At 40.7% G+C, this 25,208-nt stretch overlaps 1 protein-coding gene across 2 annotated transcripts; it reads left to right on the top strand.

Moving 5' to 3' along the window:
• The first annotated feature begins 7,249 nt into the window (after positions 1 to 7,249).
• On the top strand, positions 7,250 to 17,324 carry LOC112232598 (sodium-dependent phosphate transport protein 2B-like). 2 transcript variants are annotated; one of them, XM_024400872.2, is made up of 14 exons: positions 7,250 to 7,314; positions 8,145 to 8,194; positions 8,310 to 8,420; positions 8,590 to 8,718; positions 9,102 to 9,245; positions 9,385 to 9,496; positions 10,182 to 10,377; positions 10,630 to 10,725; positions 12,166 to 12,286; positions 13,783 to 13,950; positions 14,226 to 14,342; positions 14,482 to 14,606; positions 14,724 to 15,289; positions 17,284 to 17,324. In XM_024400872.2, the coding sequence occupies exons 2-13, from the start codon at positions 8,149 to 8,151 to the stop codon at positions 15,267 to 15,269; spliced, it is 1,911 nt and encodes a 636-aa protein (XP_024256640.2). In that variant the 5' UTR covers positions 7,250 to 7,314; positions 8,145 to 8,148; the 3' UTR covers positions 15,270 to 15,289; positions 17,284 to 17,324. The 2 variants fall into 2 exon arrangements, with proteins under 2 accessions (XP_024256640.2, XP_024255860.2); XM_024400092.2 differs by lacking the exon at positions 17,284 to 17,324 and having other exon boundaries at positions 14,724 to 15,596.
• The last annotated feature ends 7,884 nt before the right edge of the window (positions 17,325 to 25,208 follow it).

Here is a 25,208-nt window from a genome sequence, read left to right as displayed (position 1 = left end):
TCATGTGTTGTTTAGTGTTGTGTTGTGTAGTGGCTTTGCTGGCATCCCACTTCTTATAATATCTTTGCCCCACCAAGATTTACATGCCAAAATCACCACTGCTCTCAGAATATTTTGATTCAAAAAAGTGTTGAGGACTGTAATCCGTATGAGACTGGCAAGTACAGTTATAGTGGTGTAAATAGTTAACCTAGTAAACTACTGTCACCGTGTGGGGACTCCCTACTGTTTAGGATGATGCTGTCAGTCCACAGTTTGAAATTGTCACAGCCCATCCAATAGAGTGCATGAATGAGAGTGCATGAACAACATGAATGTTAGCTCAACTTCACATTCAGTATATTAATATAGTTTGATATTATGGTACATAAGGCTTTTCATAAACCTTGAAGGGAGGATGCACTTCCTGATTTGGACAAGTTTTTAAGATTGCTCATTAAGAAATGCTAGTGGCCATGACAGAAATCAAACAAGAGTTGTCTTGGGGGTGTGGTATAATGTGGGAGTGTTATGTTGTTTGTCCCTCCTGAGTCACCATAGTAACAAAATAGCCACTTCCTTTAAAATAGTCAGAATTAATCTAAGATAAATCAAGAAATCTGTCCTTAATTTAGACGTTTTTGTTGCACAAACGTACATCTAGCTAAGGTGTTTGGTGCAGTATTTCTCAAGTAAAAACATGTGCATTAAAAACTAGTCAGTGCACTGAATACAGTCTATCGAGCCGGGAAAGTCTGGCTGCGCGTTCAGGACTGATTTCTGAGAATAATAACATGTCTACAACTTCGTCATCTGCAAACTGTCAAACTATCGTAAATTTACACACTGTTTATCAGTGCCCAAAATCACTTGCTAGCTAGGGAAGTTCCAACTCTGTGTTTGTCAATGAAGCTAGAAAGTAGTAGCTAGCAGGCACATTGCGCAGCCAAGCCACAATCAGCTCAGGAAGTGTCTGATGAGTGGCAACGTTTGTGCTTCGGTGATGTTTTTGTGCTTCGGTGACCTTTTTTACAGGTCGAGGGGGACACAAGATGCTTGTGAATGGGTTTGGAATATTGACAAGTTGCAGTTGGTATACAAGTGTGCTCTAATCCTCTCGATCCTCAATTTTCCCCAAAAAGTGTCAGACTCGAGTGATTGACACTATCAAGCACATCAGCAAGCTTCCACTCCATAGAGGGCTTAAAGCCAAGGGTTATTTCAATATAACATTAGCGACAAGTCTGAGGCACAGCATAATGTGAAGGTCTGTCTCACTGTCTGGAGGTTCTGGCTGCTATGATTGGATAGGGCGCAAGCAGCTGATGGAATGCAATCTGCACAGCTGCTTCTCTCCTGTTAGTGGGCAATGGGCAAGGAAGTGGGCATCATCTTAATCCATACCGAAACCTCCAGTAAGTCTTGAAGAACTCACAAAACTTTGTTTTGGACAAGACTGACCAAAATTATCCTATTTACACTTCGTAGTCAAATTTTGACACAATTTCTGACTCAAATCCATGCCACATAGGCCATTTCAAACCAGAGAAGTTGGTTCTAAGAGGCAGTTGACCTTTAATACCAAACCTGAAAAGGTAAATGAAGAGGGGGGAATTCTGTCGAGTTCACCGAGTGACTGTGCATGCTGATACGGCTAAATTGTTTTCCATCATTCCAAGGCAGCGTGGTAGGCCTTCATGGTGACCTTGACTGCAGATACCGCCTTTCTCTCCACAGCCTCTCAGGGTGAACTAGTTGAGACAAGTTCTAGCAGCTGAGAGTGTTTATGGCTTTATAGACAACTAATGGGGTACTATAGGTCTTGGTGGCCCCTGGTGATAAGGAGGCAAACTCTCTCACCCTGCCTGGACTACAGTGCCAGTGCAGCAGACATAACTACGCAGTGTCAACTCAAAGGCCCTCTGGGCAATCATTAACCACCATTCCATAATAGTACATTACCGGAGAAATTAAATAAGACCATTTCAGATAGAATGCTATTTTGAGTATATAATTTCATAAGACCATTACATGCCAAAAATGTTGAGCAAGGTAACGTTTCAGCACACTTTATTGTAAATGATCATATAGTAATCTCAGTTTTAATCCTTTCAAATAAAGATTTTATTAGAGCGTGGGTGGAGGGCCAATCCATGAAGGGTAAAGGTTATGCCACAGCTCAGCTGTACCTCCCACAGAATGTGGGACTCCTTAAGTCATATGGAAAAAAACTAATTGCATCAGTATCAATGGTTAATAAATGACTGGATGAATTGTAAAACACTCACATGAAAATGTTTCTGTAGTACTTGATGTTACCTGTTCGTCATTAACCCTGTGTAAAAGTGTGTGTATTATAGGGTAGCAGACACTCAACCTCCCTTCACCCTTCACATTGTGCAATATGTAGAGTGTGTAACATTCTTTTTAAAGTGGTCCTTGAAGTGGTCCTTGAAATTCTCAGAAGAGTGCAAGGACATTTATCGTGGGACAGTCTACAAACATTTGAATACTGTACATTGCCTGGAGGATTGACACTGAGAGGGCACCTCAAAATAATCACTCCCTAGGCATACAATTTTTTTTTTTTTTTTTTTTTTTTTTTAACCTTTATTTAACCAGGCAAGTCAGTTAAGAACAAATTCTTATTTTCAATGACGGCCTAGGAACAGTGGGTCAACTGCCTGTTCAGGGGCAGAACGACAGATTTGTACCTTGTCAGCTCAGGGATTTGAACTTTCAACCTTCCGGTTACTAGTCCAACGCTCTAACCACTAGGCTACCCTGCCGCCCAACTTGCCACTTGTGTCACGCCTGCTCCCGCTCTTCCCCCCTGGCGCTTGAGGGCGCCAGGCTCCCCAGCATTGCACACTCCTGCCATCGTCATCACACACTGCAACAGCGATTATTGGACTCACCTGGACTCAATCACCTCTGTCATTACCTCCCCTATATCTGTCTGGTTCCCCGCTCTGTTCCCTGCTGCAGCATTAATTGTCATATGTCCTTGGTTACCCGTAGGCTGACACTGTTCCTGTCTTGTTCTATGTCTGTTCCCTATTAAATGTTTGACTCCCCGTACCTGCTTCTTATCCCGGCATCGGTCCTTACAGAATGCAGAAGCCATCTTACGAAGCATCAGGGAGTGCTGACGTTAGGTCCTGGGCCCGACACCGATGGAACCGGGGGCGCCTAAGCCAGCTCACGCCTCTGCCGGTTAGTTGGAGATTCAGTCCCAGCCGGCTTGTCCAGCACCCGTGCCTCGGACGGCCCATCAGGCTCGCCCAGGTGGGATGCAGAGTGGTGCCCCTAGGGGGGGTTACATTACACGCCTGCTCCCGCTCTTCCCCCCTGGTGCTTGAGGGCTCCAGGCTCCCCAGCATTGCGCACTCTTACAATCATCATTACACACACCTGCCTTTCCCCGTCACGTGCATCAGCGATTATTGGACTCACCTGGACTCAATCACCTCTGTCATTACCTGCTTCTCATCTCCGTCGTCGTCGGTCCTTACAACTTGACTTTAAAGCTTTAATTGTGTCATAATCAAACTAAGAAGTGTATCCTTGACCTTGTATGTAGTCAAAAATACATTTGCAACCAATAAAGTTCAAACACTATCGTTTTTGAGACAGGATCTGGGGTGGGATAAGTCTGATGGTGCCAGACCTTAACATAGAAGGTACATTTAAAAAAGATACTGACAAAGTGAAAGTCTTACTGATTGAGTCATTTTAACCTCATTCGAATCAAGCTCAAAGGTAACTGTCACACTTACATTAGGCATATCTGGTCATTATTCCCCACATAGGAGCATATATAGGAGGTGAACACCGCAACACTAATCACCTGTAATGGAAGATAAACTATCAAACCTAACAGGGGCAATTATCATACCGGTATCTGTTTGTATTATTTGCGTTCTGTAGTAATAGTAATAATCTGTGAGATAGTGATTAAACTATTGTGATAAGCTGTATTTATTTAAGACATTCTCATCAGTGGGCAATGGGCATCACCATGACAGCATGATAAGATCATTAGTTACTGTCCTAGCCACTGTATGATGTCATCGGACTACAGATAAGAAAGTCTGAGGCAATATTTGTTGTGCTTCGTACCCGTAAATCTAAGATTTGGAGGTAAATGTTGCAGTTGCTTATGATACTGTACAGTCAAGCATTAAAATGTTAAAGTTACTTATCAAGCCAGAGCAATATTTTGGGGCAAGAGCATCAGCAAAAGCTTCAGCAGATTACCTTGTGTTTTGCTAATTCAATTTCAGATCAAAACAGATAACGGTATGCTGTCCAACCAAAAATGTTTGTAATTAGAGTCAAAATAGTTGTTAATACCATTATTTAAGACATTTTCAATTGTCTTTACTATTTAATACTGTATATAGAAATAAACATTATCAAAAGCAACAAAAGAAATCCTAAGCACAAGAAAAACTTTTTTCTTTTCTTCCGTAACTGGGAATAACCTTGATTGAGCATTTTCAATTGATTGGGAGTTGGCTGGTTGTGTGGCTAGGAACTACAATAGCCATTAATCACAAATCAGTCACCAATGAATTGTGTGGCATGTAGCATTGAACTGAACTATACTTGTATGGACTCTACAAAGCATGGACACTACAAAGTTTAGAAAGTGTTCCACAAGGATGCTGGCCCATGTTGGCTCCAATGCTTCCCACATTTGTGTCATGCTGGCTGAATGTCTTTTGGGTGGTGGACCATTCTTGATAATCACGGGGAACTGTGTAGCGTTAAAAACCCAGCAGCGTTGCAGTTCTTGACACAAACCTCTGCGCCTGGGACCTACTACCATAGCCCATTCAAAGACACTTAAATTATATTTTGTCTTGCCCATTCACACTCTGAATGGCACACATACACAATCCATGTCCTAATTGTCTCAAGGCTTAAAAATCCTTCTTTAACCTGTCCCCTCCCCTTCATCTACACTGATTGGAGTGGATTTAACAAGTGACATCAATAAGGGATCATAGCTTTCACCTGGAATGTCATGGAAAGAGCAGGTGTTAATGTTTTGTATACTAAGTGTATGATGGCACAAACAAGGACATGGATACCTACCTTATCATAAATACATTATAGGCTTCCTCTCTGCAACATGCAGTAATAAACAAATGTTTTTCCAATTTTTACTTAGATTTCATCAAAAATCAACAATTGATGCAAGGGACCAGCTTCTACTTAATGACATGTCAATCAAATAACCAATATTGAATGTTGATTTGATATGTGTTTGTTTATTTTAATTTAAATTTTACTGTACAACAGGCAGGAAAATGTAACTACAATTCTGTTTTCATATCCCTAGTCTTAAGTCCAATGTGGGTGGTTTTCGGTGATCAAAATGTAAATTCTTAGATGATAGTTTAGTGCCCTTTCCACAAACCCAATGAACCTGTTTACATGCTGGCACACAATTTTTATGGCATCATTTTATTGTTCTCTAAGAATAACAAAGAATTATGATGATATCTGTATAATTGTACATTTACCAAGACACAAAATAATATTTGTTCCTTTACTTTCAAAAGTAATATGCTGTGTTATCTGTATCATAAAGGTACAGTAGATTGGTCGAAGTGTGCGCATGTGAGAGTGGATGAGTACATGTGTGTATATGTATATATATGTGTGTGTGTGTGTGTGTGTGTGTGTGTGTGTGTGTGTGTGTGTGTGTGTGTGTGTGTGTGTGTGTGTGTGTGTGTGTGTGTGTGTGTGTGTGTGTGTGTGTGTGTGTGTGTGTGTGTGTGTGTGTGTGTTTTAGTTTTACTATCCTTGTGGGGACCAGAAGTCCTCACAAGGATGGTAAAACAATGGACATTAGACAAGTGGGAACACTTCACCGATCCCCACAAGGACTATTATAGGCTCAGAGGTTAGGGTTACAATTATGGTTAGAATAAGAGTTAGGGTTAGATTTAGGGTTAGGGGTTAAGGTTGGTTAAGGGCTAGGGGTTAGGGAAAATAGGATTTTGAATGGGAATCAATTATTTGGTCTCCACAAGTATAGGAAAACAAACGTTTGTGTGTGTAAGTGTAAGTGTGAGTGAGTGAGTGAGTGAGTGAGTGAGTGAGTGAGTGAGAGAGAGAGAGAGAGAGAGAGAGAGAGAGAGAGAGAGAGAGATTTGATTAGCCAACTTGTATTCATAGTCTATGGCATAATATATTCAATTTGTACATAAAGAGGTATTGTAAGACTATAATGTTTTAGATGCTCCTCTCCTCAGTTGTGTTAGACTGTTATAACCATGTGATAATGACAGTTAAACCGTTCACTCCTGTATGATTCAGGTTATTCAACTGTCAGATACTGTCAGAGCCATAATACAAGTGTCACCATGATAGTAGTGTCTATCTTATAGTCATGAACAAGCCAAGCCATAACAAAAGTTAATTAGATGACAGGCCTATCTATGATATATTAAAGTGTATTGCCTATGGACCTGTGGTTGAAAACATGATAAAGTAGGCCTATGTCGATCTTAGGCACAACACATTATACTGTTGTTCTTTTCTATAATAGTCGTTAATGATTTGGCTTAACCCACAGAGACTTCTTACTGGACACTAGGTAGCCTATAGACGTTCCACAAGCTACCACCAGAGAGCAGCTTTCCTCCATTCAGAAGAGAAATAGAGAACATTACGCACAAATGTGCCAACTGACCCACTCAACTGATTTAACAAAAAAAAAACATTCTGGATAGGCTACACCTGTATAAGGTTTGAATTAAATTTGCAAAGCATTTGTGAAAACTTCTACCATTTCCGTTATTTGAATAGGCCGACTCTAGTCTATTCTCAATCAAAGTGCAAATATTCTAATAGACTGGCCTTATTTATTCTAATAGACAGGCCAAAAACATTTTGAAATCATCAAGATTATTTGGTTAGGCCTAGTTCATTTGCCATTTTTCTTTTTGGCCTGTCCTGAGATTCACGGAGGCTACTCTCAACCAGCAAAAAAACAAAAACAGTTAATGACAGTCATTAGCCTACTTTTTACCTAGTGAAAACAACATTTTAAAAACCCATGCCAGAGTAGTAATATTCCGTCATACACTGATCATTTGATGTTGCCTGGCCTACATTCACTGTGGATGCTAAGGTAAGCTCACTTACTTACTGTCAGAGAGCACTTTTTGCTACGGACTTTGAACAGTCAGGTTGAAGCGGGTTTTCCCGCCCCAGCGCTATATAAGCAGCATGCAGGACCTCTCCAGGTAGCCAGGTAGCTCAGGTGAATTCCCCTTTTCATAAGGACTGCTGCAAAAGCCTACTCCTCCACTTCAGGTGCGTATTACTACCCTCGATACTCCACATTAGAAACAAGACAAATTCAAGTAGTAGAGCAACAAAACAAAATCACAACAAACAAAGATATGTTAGGAATTGTTACCTATAGCTGTATGTGCTCATAGCCTCAATGCGTATTATTTTGGTTGACACTCAGCTTCACACACAGTTTGGTGCCAATGACTGGCCGAGCTTGTTCTCAAGGGTGCTATTTTTGACCGTTTTACCTGCTTTCAAATGTTGCCCAGATAACGATGACAATAACTTGTTTTGTTATTATTAGAATAATTGGTATTCATTGTATTAGTTAGCCTAGTAGTATGCCACTATTGTAGCCTATTGTTGTTTGAGAGAACTCAATTTGATCCTTGGAAAAGGAGGACTTAGAGAGCTTTACTGATTACACTTCTCTTGTGGTTTTCTTGAGGATAGTAGGCCCCTAGCCGACAGTCATATCTGTATGTCTCTGTGGACGTAATCGATGTGGACGTGAAAAGCAACATCACGATGAGTTATTCCCATGGAATAATTGACCATAATTGAAAGGAGAAATTCTCCTATTTTGTAACATCTTGTGACAGGCACAAGATTGCTTGGCTATGCATTGGAGGATGAACAAATAAACATTTCAGGAACTATTTAATAGAGGATTCAATATAAAAGGACTGTGTTTTTGTTTCCTCTGGGAATAATAATACTTTTTTAATAACAATAGATTAATTCAAGTTAAAACTGTTTAGCCTTATTCCGATATACTTGTGATGGTTTGCCACAGTACATGTTCTTCATGGTTTACCTCAAAGTAAAGTACATCATATTTGCCGTAGGGCAATGGCTCCTCGTCCAGAAGTCAGAGATACCTTGTCTCCCACTCTTGGTATGTACAGTTGGCTACTCCTTACTATCTATGCCATCCACACCTCATCACCAGGCAGCACCACACACAGAGGCAACATCCACTCACAATTCTCCTAATCCCACAAATGATGCAGATACGGCACCCAAAGACTCAGTCGTCCTGCCAGCATATTCTACAGAGGACAAGTATGAGGATGACCCCTGGAATCTCCCTGAACTGCAGGACAATGGACTCAAGTGGTCAGGTGAGATAGATTATGGTTGTTTCTCAAATGGCACCCTATTCCTAACAAAGTGCACTTCTTTACCCTTCACTGAGATAAACATTTAGATGTTTTAAGTGAGAACCTGTGTGACTACACCAACCAAAATCTGGTTCCTCATCCAGTCTCATATCTCTCTCTTTGGAAACAGAGTTGGATACCAAAGGGAAGGTTTTGCGGGTTCTGACTGCCATTGTCAAGTTCATTCTGCTGGTTGGATTTCTCTACATGTTCGTTTGCTCTCTAGACGTCCTGAGTTCTGCTTTCCAGCTAGTTGGAGGTAACATTAAACCCTGCTCTCTCTCTCTCGGTCCGAGTTGACAAAATGAATAATATGGTTTCATATCTTACTGAATCTTTGTTGATGCACGTAATCCAATCCAATCATATGATATAATAAAGAGTCAAAATCAAATCAAAGTATAAAAGCGTATATGTTTGTTTTCAACCAGGTCCTGATAAGGACCGACTGTATTTGTCACTTCTTAGGTTTTAACTCTACTAATTTGATGATACTCTAATTATTATTCACAATTACAATTGTCCTGTCATTCCATAACAAAATATCTAAATATGGGATATGGATATGTTTATGGATATGAAAGTGTTTATGGAACGTTTTCATGATGAATTTGGCCTTACCTTTAAGCTGTGTCTGCATAGGTAAGGCAGCTGGGGACATCTTCCAGGACAATGCGGTGCTGTCCAACCCTGTGGCTGGCCTGGTGATTGGAGTGCTGGTCACATTGTTAGTCCAGAGTTCTAGCACGTCCTCCTCTATTGTGGTCAGCATGGTGTCTTCTGGGTGTGAGTATACACACACATACAAGAACACATGGGACACACACACACACACACACACACACACACACACACACACACACACACACACACACACACACACACACACACTCACTCACTCACTCACTCTGTATCTTTATCATAGTGCTGGAGGTCCAGTCTGCAGTGCCAGTCATTATGGGAGCCAACATTGGAACCTCAGTCACCAACACCATTGTGGCCATGATGCAGGCAGGGGACAGAAATGAGTTCCGCAGGTACATCTAACTGAATCACTTTCTAAAGATTCATAACACTACAGAGCTTGAATTCAGGCATTATATTTACTGGTAGTTACTGATCATATATTTAAATTATTTATTTAATTGGATTCTTATTGAGCAGCTATAAATATATACATTTTATTGCTGTACGATAAAGAATGTGACCTACACACGTCCTTAAACCTAAAATAAGTAAAGCAATTTTGTGTGGACGTTAAACACTCTTTTACGTCAGATACAGACACCAAGCACGTCAGTAGAACCAAGAAAAAGCACCCGTTTCACAGTGGATTGGACACAGGCTGTTTAAATGGACAAAATGTTGATTTATACATTCACAAATTTGACAAATTTTGACTATCACTAATGTCATGATATTTTGGGTAAAGTAATAAAGAAGGTCAATTCACTATGATATCATCAAATTTGTATATGGACATGACTACATTATTCAAAATATTGTCTTCTTGCTCGATTGATGAATATAGCCATAGCAAAACGTCTGTCAGTCAGCTCAAGACGTTTCTAATCAGCCTCAATTGATAGAAGTATACTTCACTATTTTGCACCATAAAAAAAACATTGTAATTTGCTGGTTGGTAATGAGCAACATTTCTGGGGAATAAAATATCAAGCTTCGTAAATTGTGAGCTGTGTAACCTAGTGTTATTTCCTCCAGGGCGTTTGCTGGTGCCACAGTGCATGACTTCTTCAACTGGCTGTCTGTGCTAATCCTGCTGCCTCTGGAGGCAGCTACTGGTGTCCTGTACAAACTCACCAAGATCATCATCGACTCCTTCAACATCCAGGGGGGAAACAACGCACCTGACCTGCTCAACGTCATCACCGACCCTCTCACCGATGCCATCATAGAGGTAGGATCAGTGTTTTACCATCGCAATTCATGTGATTAATCTAATTTCACCTTATAAAGCAAAATACGCAATATGAGAAGTGAAAGTTATTTGAATGTATTTATATAGCTAGCAAGATACAGTACCTGTACAACCCTGAAAGATGTCTGAAACATTTATGAAACATTGCTTAATATTACATTTGAGTTGATGAAGAAGTTTAGTAGGTTTTAAATCATCTTTAACTAGTCTGAAACCTTTATTTTCCTCTAGCTGGACAAAAATGTAATCAGTGACATTGCCACCGGTGACCCAGCAGCCAGAAACAAGAGTTTGATCAAAATCTGGTGCAAAACAGAGAAAATCACGGTAAGATGTTTAGATTAACATGACCCTGTCGCCAGTGTTGGGGAAGGTACTCTGAAAATATACTTTACCGAGATGCCAATTACTTCACACTGGAAGAAGTTACGCTACATTAAAGCTACCCTTATGAAAAATATAGTTTGCTGAAGTAAATGTACTTTGGAAATGACCTATTGACAAATTATTATATGTAAATCTCTACAAATTGCAGGACAGATCACTTTGGGGTCATAATAACAGAATGTGTCATTTAGCCTATTGAACACAAAGATATGTTTCATGTGAGAATTAAAGAGGTTTGATACCGAAAATGAAAGGAAATTATTGCGTACTTCACTTTATTTTCTTTTAGCAAAAAAAGTAGTGTGTAGTTCCAGTAGCTAGTTACACAGTTACACGGCAATAAAGTAATTATCTACAGAAAACACTACCTAGATTTGAATATAGTTCTACTACCGCCAAGCTACTGCAAAATGTAATTCAATTATTTGTTGAACTACATGTAGTTCACTACTCCCTAACACTGCCTGTCACACCAGCAACACAGGAGGTTGGTGGCACCTTAATTGGGGAGGACGGGCTCGTGGTAATGGCTGGAGTAGAATGGTATCAAATGCATGCCATTCCATTAGCCGGTTCCAGCCATTATTATGAGTCGTCCTCCCCTCAGCAGCCTCCAATGACCAGCAATTACTAATCAGACAAGTCAAACAATGGGCTATTTTTATAAGTTTGTGATGATTGATGATTTACGAGTTTTCCGACAGTAAAAACAAGATAATGTTGTAGTATACGTGAGAGTGCTATCTCTTAAGCTCTCTTCTCAGGGTTAATGTTTGATAGATCTTGTAGTTTGGCCAGAGTGATTCTACTTATAAGTTCCAGTGCCTTACTGATACTAAATCATGTCATCATGAAGGTGGTCTTTCCTTAATACAATTCTGCTTCTTTACTAGTCATAATGTCATTAAGGTCATTGTTTCCATAGGTTTTAATTACTTAGTGATAGCCATAATTACTGTGCCTTTTATCTGTATTGGCTTGTGTTTTATCAGAGAGGGAGAGGCGAAGCCTTACTCTGTCCAAAATTTGTCCATGAATATAAGGAATTTTTGTATGGAGATCAATGAGAGAGGGTTGAAAAAGTCATTGCTAATTTGCTACGTGAGGCTTATTTGATCAAATACACGTTTCGTAATGGTTAGGTTGTCACGAATACACTGATATAAGTGGACACCTGCGGCATTTCAGCAACCTTGAAAAAAACGACTTTATATCGGAGTTGTGTCTGTTGTTCACATGCGTAACTGCCCTCTCATAAGCTAGAATGGTCTCACAAGATCGCACCTGCTCCTGCCTGCCTTCCATCTCTGAGGAGGTGTATTTTCATTGTTAGAGCGGTCACTGGACCGTCATCTTTGTTTTTATTCTCTTCTGTTTTAGACTCTTGTGAATATAACAGTTCCCTCAGCTGCCAATTGCACGACCGGTGCCCTCTGTTGGGTGGAAGGCAACAAGACATTGACCCAGATAAATGTCACTGAAACAATCAATCTAGAGAGATGTAAGTACAGCACAATCACTGAACAGCCCATGACCCTACAAAGGTCTCGACAGAGCAATTTGAATTGCCTGATATGCTAAACCAAAATTCTGTGAAAGCTGAGAACCCCCACTGCCAGACAAGACCACATGATACAAGGACAATGACTTCCATTCAGTCTATAAAGTGACTCGGCACATATCCTCATCTCGCCCCCTCTGCCTGCTCAAATACCCCACCCTCTCCACCTGCTCAAAAGGCCCATTCATCCTGGCCAGCTGAAGCACCTGAGTGGCCCAAGGCCAAATGACGGGCCAGCGCTCCCAAGTCTAACACAGCCAATCAAAATGAATACCTATGTGCTTGGATCTGAAATCAGCCAATCAAAACAAGGGAAAGGGTCACTGCTCTCATTATGACTTGGACCAAATCCTGTTGTAATGTAACCCCCTACATTGGGTCACCACACGTCAGAGCTAAGTGTAGAAGCTATGGGGGAAAAACATGTTGACTAATCAAATCAAATCAAACTTTATTTTTCACATGCACCGAATACAACAACTGTAGACTTTACCGTGAAATGCTTACTTACAAGCCCTTAACCAACAGTGCAGTTGAAGAAGAAGAAATATTTACCAAGTAGACTAAAATAAAAAGTAATAATAAAAAGTAACAATATCAGTATAACAATAACGAGGCTATATACAGGGGGCACCGGTAACGAGTCAGTGTGCGGGAGTACAGGATAGTTGAGGTAATCTGTACATGTAGGTGGGGGCGAAATGACTATGCATAGGTAACAACCAAACAGTGAGTAGCAGCAGTGTACAAAAGGGAGGGGCTGGGGTGCCAATGTAAATTGTCCAGTGGCGATTTTATGAATTGTTCAGCAGTCTTATGGCTTGGGCGTAGAAGCTGTTGAGGAGCCTTTTGGTCCTAGACATGGTGCTCAGGTACTACTTGCCGTGCGTTAGCAGAGAAAACAGTCTATAACAATTTTATGGGCTTTCCTCTGAGACTGCCTATTATATAGGTTATGGATGGCAGGAAGCTTGGCCCCGGTGATGTATTGGGCCTTCACACTACCTTCTGTAGATGCAGAGCAGTTGCCATACCAGGCGGTGATACAACCGGTCAGGATGCAGAGTTGCAGAGGGAGGTGTTTAGTCCCAGAGTCCTTAGCTTAGTGATGAGCTTCGTGGGCACTGTGGTGTTGAACGCTGAGCTGTAGTCAATGAACAGCATTCTCCCATAGGTGTTCCTTTTGTCCAGGTGAGAAAGGGCAGTGTGGAGTGCAATTACCATTCTTCCTATCTAATCCATAAAAACTGTGGAAGTCATGTCAGGACCGAAAATTACCTTCTCACTAATCATATGACCTTCTCTCTAAAATCACTACATTTATTACCGTCTTTCTAATCTCACTAAAGTTTAATTACCTTCTCTCTAATCTTTAATTGTTATTGCCCCTTTGTCCCATTTAAATCTTCAATAATATTTGGCATCTTCCCATGCAGGCAACCATATCTTTGTTTATGCTAACCTGCCTGACCTGGCTGTGGGCCTCATTCTGCTGGCCCTATCCCTGCTTATCCTCTGTACCTGCCTCATCCTCATTGTCAAGCTGCTCAACTCCATGCTTAAGGGACAGGTGGCTGTGGTCATCAAGAAAGTGCTCAACACAGGTGAGCAGACATTTGGCTATCTTCTCAATCTACTCAGAATGCTGGTAGAACATACATCCTGTTTGATAGTCAGCAGTGGTACATCTTGATGTTTGATGAGCAACACTGGTACAGACACGCTGCAGCTTGAAGGTCACCTCAGGTGCTCTGGACCAAGATCAGGTACAACTATGCTGTGATCCAGACAGTCACTTTTATGTTGATGTTGAAAGTAATCCTGACGTTCACTGTGGTCACCAAGCAAATGCTTAACCTGCTGTGTCTTGTCTGTTCAGACTTCCCTTTCCCCTTTGGCTGGGTCACTGGTTACATTGCCATCATGGTCGGAGCAGGAATGACCTTCATTGTCCAGAGCAGCTCTGTCTTCACCTCTGCAATCACTCCCCTTGTTGGTGAGTAGTTTTGTAGCTTCTATCTATCCGCTTACCTTTAGCTGTCTCCAATTGCATCCAGACCTACTGACTAATGTAGAGAGCATATACTCAAGTATTATTTCAGTATTGTGGAATGGTTCTCTCAATTACCCAACAGGTATTGGTGTTATTAGCCTTGAGAGAGCTTATCCTCTGACATTGGGCTCAAATATCGGCACAACTACCACTGCTATTCTTGCTGCTATGGCTGCTCCTGGAGAAACACTGGCCAACTCACTGCAGGTTTGTTGTAGTAATTGTTTATTTTCATGTCAGTTTCATATTGCTCTCTGTCCACTCTCTCTATGCATCAGTGTTATTGAAGTCTTGCTCACCCTGTTTGCATCTCCTCCTCTCCAGGTTGCACTGTGCCATTTCTTCTTCAACATAGCGGGGATTCTGCTGTGGTACCCCATCCCCTTCACTCGGATCCCCATCCGCTTGGCCAGAGCCCTGGGGAACCGCACAGCCAAGTACCGTTGGTTCGCAGCGCTCTACCTCTTACTCTGCTTCCTCCTCATGCCCCTGACCATCCTGGGGCTCTCCCTGGCCGGCTGGCAAGTCCTGGTTGGGGTGGCCGTACCCATCGTTGTCCTCGCCATCTTCATCATCGTTGTTAACCTGATGCAGGCACGTTGTCCTCAGTACCTGCCCAGCGGGCTGCGTGACTGGGACTTCCTGCCCCGCCCCCTGCACTCCATGGCCCCCTGGGACCGTGTGGTGACGTCAGGCATGGCCTTCTGCGGCGCTCGCTGCTGCTGCAAGTGCTGCCAGAGTACTGACGATGAAGAGAAGGGTTTGCAGGAGAGGAAGAAGAGTCTGGAGATATATGATAACCCAGTCCTAACCAGAGACGATGAGCCGCAAGAGACCTCCAAGGAAACTATGAAAGCCACACAGCTCTAACACAGTTAACATATCTATCTGTAAGACATATATAACCTATTTGTAACATGTTTGTAATTCTCCAAGTTTGCTTTGGCTTTATGGAGTTAACCAGCCTCTGTTTCGGTGAAACTGTATCATGTGGTGTAAGCCTGCACATCTTGTAGGAAAACATCACCAAAACGTGACTGTCCACTATATATACACTGAGTATACTAAACAATAGGAACACCTCCCTAATATTGAATTGTACCCCCTACCCCCCTGATCTTTATGACATAGACTGACCAGGTGAATCCAGGTGTAAGTTATGATATCACTTGTTAAGTCCACTACAATCAGTGTAGATGAAGGGGAGGTCGACAGGTTAAAGAAGGATTTGAAGCCTTGAGACAATTGAGACATGGGTGAATGGGAAAGACAAAATATTCAAATGCCTTTGAATGGGGTATGCTAGTAGGTGCCAGGCACAATGGTTTGTGTCAAGAACTGCAACGCTACTATGTTAGTCACACTCAACAGTTTGCCGTGGGTAGCAAGAATGGTCCACCACCCAAAGGACACCCAGCGAACTTGGCACAACTGTGGGAAGCATTGGAGTCAACATGGGCCAGCATCCCTATGGAACGCTTTTGACACCTTGTAGAGTCCATGCCCCGACAAATTGAGGTTGCTCCGAGGGCAAAAGGGGTGGGGGGGATACAACTCAATACCTGGTCATTACGTTTAGCAGCTGCTCTTATCCAGAGCGACTTACAAGAGCAATTACTGTTAGGTACCTTACTCAAGGGCGCATCAACAGATGTTTCTATAGTTGGCTCGGGGATTCAAACCAGAGAACTTTCAGCGTCTGGCCCAACGCTCATAAGCACTAGGTTACCTGCCGCCCTGTGATTGATAACGCATAAATGTAAGCTAAAGGGTACAGTAGATTGGTCTCCCCTGGAGGGTTGTGCTCTTTTGCTGTAGCTAGTTTATGGGAGGTTGTATAAATATATACAGTACCAGTCAAATGTTTGGACACACCTACTCAATCAAAGGTTTTTCTTTATTTTTACTATTTTCCACATTGTAGAATCATAATGAAGACATCAAAACTATTAAATAACACATATGGAATCACATAGTAACCAAAAAAGTGTTAAACAAATCAAAATATAGTTAATATTTGAGATTCTTCAAAGTAGCCACCCTTTACCTTGACAACAGCTTTGCACACTTCTCTCAACCAGCTTCATGAGGTAGTCACCTGGAATGAATTTCAATTAACAGGTGTGCCTTGTTAAAAGTTATTTTGTGGAATTTATTTCCTTCTTAATGTGTTTGAGCCAATCGGTTGTGTTGTGACAAGGTGGGGTGGTGTACAGGAGATGGCCCTAATACTTTAAGACATGATTACTTTGAGACATGAAGGTCAATCAATAAGGATCATTTCAAGAACTTTTAACATTTCTTCAAGTGCGGTTGCATAAACCATCAAGCACTGTGATGAAACTGGCTCTCATGAGGACCGCCACAGGAAAAGAAAGACCCAGAGTTACCTCTGATGCAGAGGATAAGTTCATTAGTTACCAGCCTCTGAAATTGCAGCCCAAATAAATGCTTAATGGAGTTCAAGCAACAGACACATCTCAACATCAATTGTTCAGAGGAGACTGCATGAATCAGGGATTCATGGTCGAATTGCTGCAAAGAAACCACTACTAAAGGACACCAATAAGAAGAAGAGACTTGCTTGGGCCAAAAAACACAAGCAATGGACTTAGACCAGTGGAAATCTGTCCTTTGGTCTGATGAGTCCAAATTTGAGATTTTTGGTTCTTTGTGAGATGGATGATCTCCGCATGTGAGGTTCCCGCCGTGAAGCATGGAGGAGGAGGTGTGATGGTGTGGGGGGTGCTTTGCTGGTTACACTGTCTGTGATTTATTTAGAATTCAAGGCACACTCAACCAGCATGGCTACCACAACATTCTGCAGCAATACACCATCCCATCTGGTTTGGGCTTAATGGGACTATCATTTGTTTTTCAACAGGACAATGACCCAACACACCTACAGGCTGTGTAAGGGCTATTTGACCAAGAAGGAGTTACAGAGTGCTGCATCAGATGACCTGTCCTCCACAATCACCTGACAGCAGCCCAATTGAGAGGATTTGGGATGAGTTGGACTACAAAGTGAAAGAAAAGCAGCCAACAAGTGCTCATCATATGTGGGAACTCCTTCAAGACTGTTGGAACAGTATTCCAGGTGAAGCTGGTTGAGAGACTGCCAAGAGTGTGCAAAGCTGTCATCAAGGCAAAGGGTGGCTACTTTGAAGAAGGCTACTTTTAAGACTTGTTTTAGTTACTACATGATTCCATATGTGTTATTTCATAGTTTTGAGGTCTTCATTATTATTCTACAATGTAGAAAATAGTCATAATAAAGAAGAACCACTGAATGATTAGGTGTGTCCAAACTTTTGACTGGTGCTGTACTACTGATAGTAATATGTGAAATGAATCTGATGTGCTTTTGGACAGTAGCCACCTGGGCAGGACTTTGCCCTGCATCCTTTGACCCATAGATATTTCACCTGGGAGACCAGTCCTGATTATGGTGCTCAAGCCAAGGTGCACTTCATGAGTAACTCATGGCGATAGCACTTTATAGTTAACTACTAAATCAATTGCTACAAATGACAGCAGATCAGAAAACCAAATACAAGGTTATCATTGTTATGTTTTCTCAAATAGGCCATTTGCACGTTACCAATTCAATCTATAATTTCAGACTATGTGTTTATCGTTAAAAACAGGTCAGGTGGGCTTTTGCCTTCTAGTTTGGGGTAGATAATTCATACATAATAATCCATACTGGTCTCATAGACCAAAAAATGTATACGTACCATACGAAACATAACATATCATACTAAATGGAGTGTCTCGGATTTACTTACAGAATAATATAAAATGCTCTGAGACCACATTGCAGAATTGGAAAATTTTTATAATGGGTAGCTGATACTGTATCTAATGAGTTGATAACAGAGTAGAGCTGAATAGAGCTCTTTGACACTTTTATTTCTGAGAGTTCTGGCACTGGTGATAACATTGGATAAAGAGTTAAATACTCAGCTGTTTCAAATAATAGCAATAATCTTGAAATAATTTGGCAATCACATTTACTATTTTTTTTAATGAAAGGACAGTTTACAGACTATGGTTTAATGCATAGCTTAGACCACGCATTAACTCAATCTCTGGTTACAATGGTTGCACGTGGGAATATTAAGTTGACTAAACAAAAATATTATTACAAAGTGTAGGGTTGAGAGCAATTCAAAATGTCACATTTATTACTCTGGTCACAGTGCTTTTTGGCAATGAAGTACAAAGATTCAACGTCATATCCATCTTTATTTTGGGGGGAGGGGAGAAATACTAGAAATTATGCTGCTGTTTAGTTCCTATAAATTACCCAACATAGTACCAGCTCTAACGTCACCATAACACAATGTCCTTATCTGAAAATCAGAGAGCAACAGTGAAGTACTGCATCTACATGTTCATCACAGTATGGTGGGGCATTAGTTTGTTTCACAGAACACAATCATATCTGCCTCATTCACACACATACACTACATGACCAAAGGTATGTGGACACCTGCTATTTGATCATCTCATTCCAAAATCATGGGCATTAATATGGAGTAGGTCACCCCTTTGCTGCTATAACAGCCTCCACTTTTCTGGGAAGGCTTTCCACTAGATGTTGGAACATTGTTGGGTGGACTTGCTTCCATTCAGCCAGAAGAGCATTAGTGAAGTCGATCACTGATGTTGGGCGATTAGACCTGGCTCGCAGTCGGTGTTCCAATTCAATTCATCCCAAAGGTGTTCAATAGGGTTGAGGTCAGGGATCTGCGCAGACCAGTCAAGTTCTTCCACACCGATCTCAACAAACCATTTCTGTATGGACCTTGCTTTATGCACAGGGGCATAGTCATGCTGAAACAGGAAAAGGCCTTCCCCAAACTGTTGCCACAAAGTTGGAAGAACAGAATCGTCTAGTATGTCATTGTATGCTGTAGCTCTAATATTACCCATCATTGGAACAAAGGGGCCTAGTGCGAACCATGAAAAAAAGTTGCAGACCAATATTCATCATCCACCAAACTTTACAGTTGAAGTACTACTTATGTAGATTTTTGGGGTATCTGCACTTTACTTGACTATTTATATTTTTGACAACTTTTACTCCACTACATTCCTAAAGAAAATGTGTACTTTTTACTCTCATTCATTTTCCCTGACAGCCAAAAGTACTTGTTACATTTCGAATGCTCAGGCAGGACAGCAATATGGTCCTATTCACACACCTATTAATGTAACACATTGTCATCTCTACTGTCTCTGATCTGGTCGACTCAATAAACAGAAATACTGCATTTGTAAATTAAGTCTTGAGTGTTGGAGTGTGCCTTCTGGTTTGCTTAATTAATTTGATGTATAGCATTTACTTTTTACTTTTACTCAAGTATGACAATTGAGTATATTTTCCACCACCATAATGATCGGCCTTGGACAGACAGACGTTTAGGAGGGGCCCCCAAAGGAGAGAACTGTTCTAGTAGTAGCTCTCCTTTGGGGGACTCCCAAGTGGCACAGCTGTCTAAGGCACTACTTCGCAGTGCTAGAAGCGTCACTACAGACCCGGGTTCGATCCTGAGCTGTAAAACAACAGGCCGTCCAGGTTAGGGGAGGGTTTGGCTTGGGGTGCTTTATTTGTCTCAGTGTACTCTAGAGACTCCTTATGGCAGGCCAGGCAGCTGTTCATCAGGTGAACAGTGTTTCCTCCGACACATTGATGCAGCTGGCAGGCAGGCCAGTGTTAAGAAGCAAGCCACTCACAGCCAAGTTAAAAATCCACGATTCCAACATGGATTGTCTACTCAGGGAAAACAGGGTGATGAAGGAGTCGCTACTAGACATACAAAGTCGTAGCATGTGTGAAAATCACATTTTTTCTGCGATTCCTGAGGACGCATCCAATAATCCAGAGGGCGCGATCAGAGAATTCATGCAATCCACCTTCAAACTTCCTATAGAGACTGTAAACAAGGTGGCTTTCCACCGAGTACACAGACTTGGAGCTTAGCGCGACAAGACCAAGGGTCCCCGACCGATTATCGCAAAATTTGAACACTACCAACAAAAGGAGCTGATCAAAAGCAGGGGAAGGGAGCTTAAAGGGACCAAATTCGGGCTCAATTACAAATTTCCAAGGGAAATAAACGAACGGCGTAAGAGACTGTATCCGGTACAAAGGCAACAAAGGGTAAGCGTGCCTTTCTCATTCTGGGCAAACTCTTTATAGATGAACAGCTATTCCGAGACAGCTCCATAACACCATGGCTGTACTAAATTCTACAGGGACTTCAGGTTACGAAAAAAAGAAAGTATGGGAACTGTAAAAACATCTGAACATTATGAAGTGGATATGAACACACACGTACTCAATTACATGCTCGCTTACACATACGGACATATACATACATACATACACACACACACACACACACACACACACACACACACACACACACACACACACACACACACACACACACACACACACACACACACACACACACACACACACACACCTGATCTCGCTCTCTTCTCTCTCTCTCTCTCTCTTTCTCTCTTTTCTCTTCTCTTCTCTCCCTCTCTCTCTATTGTCGAGAACTGTTTTATAATTTAATATGTTTATTGTTTGTCTATCTTTTTTATGTATTTGTCTACAAGTTGATATATGTTTACAACAAGCAAGAGAAAGATATCAGAATAGGGGCATTGGGGAATAATAACATATTGTATGGAATACATTTGTACTGTGGTGAAGCCGTCTCTAAGTAATGCAAGGTCTCTTTCATGATCATGTGAAACGTCAATTGCTATGGAAATGCTGGGATGTGTTTTTCAATGATGTTAAAGGTAATTATAATGCAACTATGACGGTGATACGACATGGATTACAATTATCATCATGAAAATTAAGGCTATACGTACTACATGTTACACACATAGACACTCAACCATGCAAATTGGTGGAGTTATTATTTATTTCGACATCACACATTATAGTCTTACTCTTTATACAGACATCGTACACACTCTCACTAAATCACATACAATATCATACACATCAGCCTACTCAGATTTACTACACACATAATATCTTGTCTCAATTTTGTAACATCTGTGGCATTGGCGAACAGGCGAACAGGCAAGGGAATAAAACAAATATAGCTAGAACCTATTTCTTGAATTTCATGAAGACCTTTGAAAGCTCTAATTTTGACCGTCATAATACCTCTGATGGCAGTAACTTTACAAGAACGAATTATGGTCAATTTAGACTGAGAATAGCATCTAGTTATGGTAAGGGGTGAAATAAGTATAGCCAGTTATAATTGTAACGATTTAGCAGATTATTAAAAAAGAAGATCAGTCTTTACATGGCTAAAAGAAAAGGAATATAACATATACTGTTGACAGGAAACTCACTCTACATCCTTAGATGAAGTTACGTGGGAAAAGGAATGGGGTGGTGAAATAATTTTCTGTCATGGATAAAGGAACTCAAAAGGTGTGATATTAATTAACCAATATGTTGATCTGAATGTGTAAATAGTCAGGAATGATTCGCAAGGAACGTAGATTCTTTTGAATATGAAAGTGGACGAAAAAGAGATTTGGCTCATTAATCTATATGGTCGAAATCAGGATGATACATACGTCTTCGAAAACATTTATACCAATTTATTGAACTTACAGGCAACAAGTTATCAAATCATTATGGTAGGAGACTATACCACAGTGTTAAGTACCTCAATGGACCGTAAAGGAAATCACTCTACAAACTATCATCACCGTGGCCTTAAGGAAATCACAAATATTATGAACACATTAGAAATAGTAGATATTTGGAGACTAATAAAAAACCTTGACTTAGTGAGATATACATGGGTGAGACTTAATTAAGCTAGTTTTCTTGACTAATTTCTTGTCTCTTTCTCACTTGCATCAAAGGTTAAAATAGTTTTAATAGGAGACAGAATGCGATTGGATCATCATCTAATTGACATTCACATAGCTCTTATAGATTTTCCACATGGACGGGGATATTGGAAATTTTATCAAAGTTTACTGGAGGACAACTTATTTTTAACTAAGACAAAATCATTTATAACTGCATTTTTCCAGTATAATATAGGTCCAGCAAATCGCCTCATTGTTTGGGATACCTTTAAATGTACCTTCAGAGGTCATTCAATTCAATATTCATCAATAATTTTTTAAAAAGCAGTTTCTGGCTAAAGAGACAAGACTAACAATGGAAATCCATGAACTAATAGTACAGGTAGATATCAATAAAAACAATACTACAGAGATACAAAAATGGTAACAAAAATTATTTGCAGAAACTCGTTACTGAAGATGGAGTCACCTATGATTCTCCGAATGATATTTTAAAAGAGGAAGCTAATTATTTTTCCTCTCATCCTCTCCCACTGAATGAAGATTACGGTAAGGAATTCTTTCCAAATAATATACAAAATGGAAAATTAACAAATGTACAGAAAGATCAGTACGAAGGCCAAATTACAGAGGAAGAACTTTTGAGGCTATTAAATCCTATCAGTCTGGAAGAACCCCCGGTAGAGGTATATCAAGCCTTATTTGATATACTAAAAGCTCCATTGTTAGATTGTTTTAACTACTCCTATAGAAATGGTAGTCTGTCAGGTACTCAGCAGGAAGGTTTGATTTATCTATTATTTAAACAACCCAGATGGCAAATATAAAGACCCAGTCTATCTAAAAAACTGGAGGCCCCTTACCCCTTGCAAAAATACAAGCGAAATGCATAGCACTCAGAATTAAAATGGTTTTACCAGGTATTGTTCATCCTGATCAGACAGGTTTTTTACATGGACAATACATTGGAGATAATATACGACAACTACTAGAAATAATAGAACATCATGAAACATCTAAGAAGCCAGGCCTGGTATTTATAATGGATTTTGAAAAGACATTTGATAAAGTAAGACTGCATTTTATTTATAAATGCCTGGATTTTTTTCATTTTCGGTCATTCCTTAATGAAATGGGTAAAAAAGAATGTATAGCAACCCCAGGTGTAAAATTGTAAATAATGGCTACTTCTCATAGAGTTTTGAATTGTCAAGAGGAGTTAAACAAGGGTGTCCACTGTCACCATATCTATTTCGTTATGGCCAACAAAATGCTAGCTATTAAAATCAGATCTAATAACAACATTAGAGGATTAGGAATCCAAGGCCTAAAAACAAAGGTGTCCGTGTATGCCGATGACTCAAGTTTTATATTAAGTCCATAAGCTAGATCCTTGCAATGTCTCATTGAAGATATACAGTGAGGGGAAAAAATTTGATCCCCTGCTGATTTTGTACATTTGCCCACTAACAAAGAAATTATCAGTCTATAATTTTAAATGGTAGGTTTATTTGAACAGTGAGAGACAGAATAACAACAAATAAATCCAGAAAAACGCATGTCCAAAGTGTTATAAATTGATTTGCATTTTAATGACGGAAATAAGTATTCATGTCAGTTTTTGATCACTCAGAGTATCTCTACCGCTCCTGCTGTCTCTAGAGAGTTGAAAACAGCAGGTCTGGGACAGGTAGCACATCCGGTGAACAGGTCAGGGTTCCATAGTCGCAGGCAGAACAGTTGAAACTGGAGCAGGGGACTGGGGAAAGCTAGGAGTCATCGGGCCAGGTCCTAGGGCTCAGGTCCTCCGAGAGACAGAACGAAATAAAGAACGAAAGAGAGAAATCAAATCAAATCAAAGTTTATTTGTCACGTGCGCTAAATACAACAGGTGTAGACCTTACAGTGAAATGCTTACTTACCGGCTCTAATCAATAGTGCAAAAAGATATTAGGTGAACAAAGTTAGGTAAAGAAATAAAACAACAGTAAAAAGACAGGCTATATACAGTAGCGAGGCTACATATACACACCGGTTAGTCAGGCTCATTGAGGTAGTATGTACATGTATATATGGTTAAAGTGACTATGCGTATGTGATGAACAGAGAGTAGCAGTGGCGTAAAAGAGGGGTTGGCGGGTGGTGGGTGGGACACAATGCAGATAGCCCGGTTAGCCAAACATTTTTTTTTCATCTTTATTTAACCAGGCAGGCTAGTTGAGAACAAGTTTTCATTTACAACTGGGACCTGTCCAAAATAAAGCTTATCAGTGTGAACAGACAACAACACAGAGTTACACATGGAGTAAATAACAAACAAGTCAATAACACAGTAGAAAAAAAGGAAAAAAAGAGTCTATATACATTGTGTGCAAAAGGCATGAGGAGGTAGGCGAATAATTACAATTTAGCAACCGTCCAATGTACGGGAGCACTGGTTGGTCAGCCCAATTGAAGTAGTATGTACATGAATGTATAGTTAAAGTGACTATGCATATATGATAAACAGAGAGCAGCAGCAGCATAAAAAGAGGGGTTGGGGACACACACAATGCAAATAGTCTGGGTAGCCATTTTGATTACCTGTTCAAGAGTCTTATGGCTTGGGGGTAAAAACTGTTGAGAAGCCTTTTTGTCCTAGACTTGGCACTCTGGTACCGCTTGCCATGCAATAGTAGAGAGAACAGTCTATGACTGGGGTGGCTGGGGTCTTTGACAATTTTTAGGGCCTTCCTTCTACACCGCCTGGTGTAGAGGTCCTGTCGCTTAGCACCAGTGATGTACTGGGCCGTACGCACTACCCTCTGTAGTGCCTTGAAGTCAGAGGCCGAGCAATTGCCGTACCAGGCAGTGATGCAACCAGTCAGGATGCTCTCGATGTTGCAGCTGTAGAACCTTCTGAGGATCTGAGGACCCATGCCAAATCTTTTT

The sequence above is a fragment of the Oncorhynchus tshawytscha genome, linkage group LG01 (genome assembly GCF_018296145.1).
Source record: "Oncorhynchus tshawytscha isolate Ot180627B linkage group LG01, Otsh_v2.0, whole genome shotgun sequence".
Taxonomy (NCBI): domain Eukaryota; kingdom Metazoa; phylum Chordata; class Actinopteri; order Salmoniformes; family Salmonidae; genus Oncorhynchus; species Oncorhynchus tshawytscha.
The sequence above is the reverse complement of the archived record's forward strand: the minus strand, read 5'-3'. Positions and strand labels throughout refer to the sequence as shown.